General features: G+C 41.2%; 1 protein-coding gene across 1 annotated transcript; it reads left to right on the forward strand.

Annotated features, from left to right (window-relative positions):
• Positions 1-336: 336 nt before the first annotated feature.
• Positions 337-4,836, forward strand: LOC105620897 (protein jim lovell). The gene is made up of 2 exons (XM_012202375.1): positions 337-527; positions 2,745-4,836. The coding sequence occupies exons 1-2, from the start codon at positions 337-339 to the stop codon at positions 4,834-4,836; spliced, it is 2,283 nt and encodes a 760-aa protein (XP_012057765.1).
• The last annotated feature ends 640 nt before the right edge of the window (positions 4,837-5,476 follow it).

A 5,476-nucleotide genomic window follows, 5' to 3' on the forward strand; every position in this document is an offset into this window, starting at 1 on the left:
TTATTCAAATGTGGTTTATTAATAATTTTTCCTCTATCTCTGAGATTTCGGACCGATTTCTAGCATCGTGGACACAAAGACTTAAGAGACTTAACCTCAGTTTTAACCGATTTCTTCGCATTTTCAAATTTTAGAAAAACAGTCAGAGTAGCGACAAGGCATCAAAAAAGAAGAGAAACGAAAAGATAGTTGGCATCATAATACGTGATAACGTGTGCGTGTGAATGGAAAAAGTAGACTTACGCAGGACCACAAAGACGCACGAGAGAGAACGGAGCGGGACAAGGTGGCGGCTCTGCTAACTTATCAACTTCCGGCGGTAGCGGCGGAAGAAAAATGTCGAGCGTCGGGGACAGTCCTGACAGAATGGCTCTGCAATCGCACTATTCCTTACGATGGCACAACCATCTCACCCACATACAACGGGCGTTCGAGGAGTTGTTGCAAGCCGAGATGCTCGTCGACGTGACCCTGATCTGCGCTGACAGCAGCGTCAAGGCACACAAAGTTGTCCTCAGCGCCTGCAGGTAAGTAAACCTTAAAAGTACAGTTTCTTTGCTAAATTTTTCCGATGCTGAATCTTATTCTAATCTTTGGTTCCTTTTTATTTTCAACACGATGTCATTGACTAAACAATAATAAGTGAAAATGAATTGATATATTCTATTTCAATTTATTGTCTATTGTTTATTCACAAAAATGTCTGAAAATGACGATTTCTTATTATTTTGTTTTTTATTATTGTGATATAATTATCACTAGGTGTGTCAATGATCGAATTGGTAAAGACGCTCATCTCTGTTAGTAAAAAGATTCGAGTTCGAATCCTAGTTTGAATAAAATTTCACAATAATTTTTTTGCAAGATACTTATGACTATTATTATTAAATTGGCGATAAATTTAATTTTTTTTTATTCTGATATTATTTCCAACTTCAATTAATGCGAATCGAATTCGATCGACACGTATTTATAGAATTGAAAAAGTATTCAAAATTTAATATTATTATTATTATTATTATTATTATTATTATGTTTCATTATTTTCTATTATTTATTATTATTATGTTATTATCTTCTATTATCTTCTATTATTTATTAATATTTTAGATATTAAATTTTTTACCAAATAAAACTCTTTTCCCTTATTTGTGATGATAAACTAAATTTTTATTTTCAGTGAATGAATCAAATCAAAGAAAAATTATTAATTTGAAACAATTATTTTTATATTCGCTGCAGTTCTGCAAAATGAAACATTCATGTGTTGTTTTTGTTATTTATAAAGCAAAAAGAAAATTTTTTATGCAATAAAGTAGAGTACAAATTTTCAAGGATTTCGTGACCACTCGGGAATCGTTTTATTTCTATGTTTTCTTATGTATTTTTCTTCGTAGATCGAAATAATCATTATAATAACCAGACTTAAGCAAAAATTAATATACATAGAAATAAAATGAATAAAATCCTTATTCACCCTTATTAATCCTTATATTGTTGTAAAATTACTGTCATTATTATATTTCAATAATTTATTTATGAAATTAATTCCAAATTGGATCAAATGCGAATAATATTGTACCACAAAACGTTAGATTATATTTTTCATTATTTGTTATCTCGATTCCTCCCATTCCAAGCGTTATGCATCGATATGATAAATATTATAATGAAAAATATTATAATGAAAATATAATCTAATTAATGTTTTGTGATGCAATATTATTCGCATTTGATCCAATTTGGAATTAATTTTATAAATAAATTATTCAAACATAACTGACAGTGATTTTATAACGATGTGAATAAGGATTTTATTCATTTTATTTTGATGTACTAATTTTTCCTTAAGTCTAGCGTTATTATAATAATTATTTTCGGTTTCTACGAAGAAAAATACATAAGAAAACATAGAAATAAAATGATCCCCAAGTAGTCACGAAACCCTTGAAAATTTGTATTCTCCTTTATAATGCCAATAATGATACACTATACTCACGTTGTTGTAAGTAAAATTCCTCCTCTCGATAATTAAAAAAAAAAAGAATGCTTGCAGAATAAGAAATATTAATCCGACAGCAAAGATTTAAAGCTTTCTAAACTCTCTCATCGCCTTTGCCCATGTATCTGACAATAACTTCCTATACTGCTTGCCTTTCTAGCGGTTCCTCGATTAAAAATAATCGGTCGAGTTTTATTGATCAACGGAAGTGTATAGTGTATCTTAAAGAAGCGATGCGCATTGAAAACCGAGAGTGGTTCTTGCACTCGGCAGGTCTCTTTTATCCGAAGAAAAATTTCTTCGTCGCTTCTTATCTTCGTGGTTTACCGGGCAACTAAGTGCCGCTTCGTACCGTCTATACGTTACCACAACGCTCTTCTCGCTTCACGCGAGACGTGTGACGTAAAGTTGACAACGAGCGAAAGTCTTGTACCATCTGATTGATTCGCCGTCGCTCGATCAGGAAAGGAGCGCTAATCCTTGCGGTGACTTTTTGCCCGCGGTTTCTGGCCATCGTTCTATCTTACTGAGCGAAGACATGCAATGTTTCACGCCTGGGATGCATGTAACGTTGCAAATATCGCGGTGCAAAATTTTCCGTGATTGTGTTGCAACGTAGTTAGCGCAAATACATGATGAATCAACCAAAATGAAAAAACGCTTTTTTTGCTTCTTTTTTGGATTCCCAAATTTTAAAAGAGAACGATCGTAATCGTATGGAGTCGTTTTCCCTATGTTACAGTCCTTTCTTCGAGAGGATATTCGCTGAAAATCCGTGTAAGCACCCCGTGATCGTGCTGAAGGACTTCTCGCATCATGAATTATCCACTTTGGTGCACTTTATATATCGTGGCGAGGTGCAAATCGCCCAGGAGGAATTACCGGGGCTGATGAAGGCCGCAGAGTGTCTGCAGGTGCGTGGATTGTCGTCATCGGAACCGAGGCCGGTATCGACGGAACCGAGGCCGTTATCGTTGGCGTCAACGCCGACGCGCGATCTCATTCTGGCTGGATCACCAACACCAGAAGTCGCGCGACACGATACACTGGAAGATGATGAAAACGCATTGGAGAGCACAGCGGAGATGAAACCTATCCTGCTTCCACCAACGAGGGACCATCAGGCCAAGTCGCACATTGGCCACATGAACTTTGGTATCCGCGAGAGTTGCGGCTCGCCGTCAATGCCACGTCGGAAACAGGCACGTCCGCGCCGACGATCCGGCGAATTGTTACCGCAAGATCTGAGCAGACGCTCGACCCCACCGGTCAGCTCGAGTCCATTGACGAGCGTTCTTAATCTCAGCGGTCAACACCAGGCGCAGCAGCAGCAGCAGCAGCAGCAGCAGCAGCAGCAGCAGCAGCAGCAGCAGCAGCAGCAGCTATTGCTGCAGCAATCTCAATATCATCAACAATCGATTAACAACTTACAGAATCAACAGCAGCAGCAGCAGCAACAAGAGGACATGGCGGAGAATCTCTCGATGAAGAAACCTATATCGCCTGGCGGATTAGATCAGCATCATGTGAAGACGGAGGGCAGTGAAGCGACGAGCAGTCCTCGTGGCTCGCCGCTCACAGGAACGAGCCTACTACATCATCCGGATCCTGTATCAGACATCCCGGCGGCCGTAGCAGCAGCTGTAGCGGCAACTGTAGCATTATCACTACCGACAATGCCGACGTTGTCGCTGTCGCAACCGCATCCTCCCGAGTACCTGACAAGCCTCAGCCAATGGCTGCCCGGGCATCCTCAAAGTCAACTGCCGCCGCCGCCGCCGGCTCAAAGTCACCATCCACGCGAGGACAGTCCACATGGTTCCAGCAGATCTCATCCGTATCAACAACAGCAGCAACAAGAATCAGCTTTGCCGCGACGTAGCGCTATGGCGATGTTCACACCGACATTAGACGGCGTGACAGCTCTAGGCGGCGGACTTTTCTCGCATCATGCCACCACATATGACCGAGGCATCCTCGCGGATTCGCTGCTTACGGATAATTTCAAGCCAGAAGCGCTGCAAAATCTTTTTGGTACTCCCAGTCTCGGTCCTCCGCCCGCTAAAAAGGCAAAAAAGCATCGTAATGATGGTGACACACCACGTAGATGGACTGATCACAATACTCGAGCTCTCGCGGTTAACAGGCCCAAAGGACAACACAGCGCTCCGCGAGGTGGACCACCAAGGTCCTGGACGAATAACGAACTTACATTAGCTCTGCAACATGTTTGGGAAAAAAAGCTGACCACGTCGCAGGCTAGTCGTATGTTTGGTATTCCCTATAATAGCTTGTTGATGTACGTGCGTGGTAAATACGGGAAGAGTCTAAAGCTTGAGCAATTACGTAGGACTTGTACCGGCACCAATAACTCTGAAATCATGAATAACAATAACATCAAGCCCGTCCAGCAGTCCGCGCAGATGAGCCACGGGCTCACCGGTCTGCCGCTGCAGCATCCGGGGGACAACAGCGGCTATCCCCATCGCGGTCTACTCGGCGGCAACATGCCGCAGCCGCAGGGCTACTATCCCGCCGATTATGCCACCGCGTCTTTTCCTCTGGTGAATATGGTGCATATGTTACCTCCGAGCGAGCAAAAGGCCTTTGAATCGTCCGCGAATCCGGGCGGCGATGGAGGCGGGGGTGGGTGCGTAGGAAGTGGGGGAGGGGATGGGAGCGGCAGCAGTGGAGGTGGTGGCGATCTGACGAACTCCCAGACCAGCGAGACACCATCCCCCATTGTTGACCACCATCATCACCAGGAGTCATCGATGCAGCCGCAACCAACGCAATCGACGCCCGCGTTGCTGCAGCAGAACGGTTCTGATTAGGATTCAATAGAACCGTTTGGCTAGAATGGTACGTTCTTGTATGTTGATGTTAAGCGATGATTGATTTGTTACCTTTGCCCACTGAGGGCTGAGCAGATAGTCGATTAGTCCTTTGGCTGTGAATACCTGTATCATAATCGGTCAGTGGTAGACCTGGTTATAAACTCGTGTTAATTCACAAACGTATGTCGCAAATGTAGTTATTTAGTTAATTATCTTGAGAAAACATCTTAGAAGATTTGGGATTGAACTTTTCTAGAAATACTGACATCTGCAAAATTATCGTGTCATACACTCATACATATAAAACTCAAAAGTTTATAAGGCTTCCAATATACTCTTTAAGAAATATGCTATAATTCAGAATTGATTTGATTTTTCTTAAAATATGTCATTAAGGCTATTCGTGCCTACTGAAGTTGATCGTGTCAATTAATGTACTGATTTCTTTTATTTTTTTATAAAAAAGAGGAAGATATCAGTATGTTGCTCGACACAATCAGCTTTAGTGGAGAAAAGCCTTTAAATACAAAAATTTAGGCGATACGTCTATTTTTATATTTTGATATTTAAAGGGGTGATCTCCCCAAAGCTAACACTTTTATGGGATTCTAAGTTATCGTTGAAATAGTAAAATAAA

The sequence above is a fragment of the Atta cephalotes genome (assembly GCF_000143395.1).
Source record: "Atta cephalotes unplaced genomic scaffold scaffold00030, whole genome shotgun sequence".
Taxonomy (NCBI): Eukaryota; Metazoa; Arthropoda; class Insecta; order Hymenoptera; family Formicidae; genus Atta; species Atta cephalotes.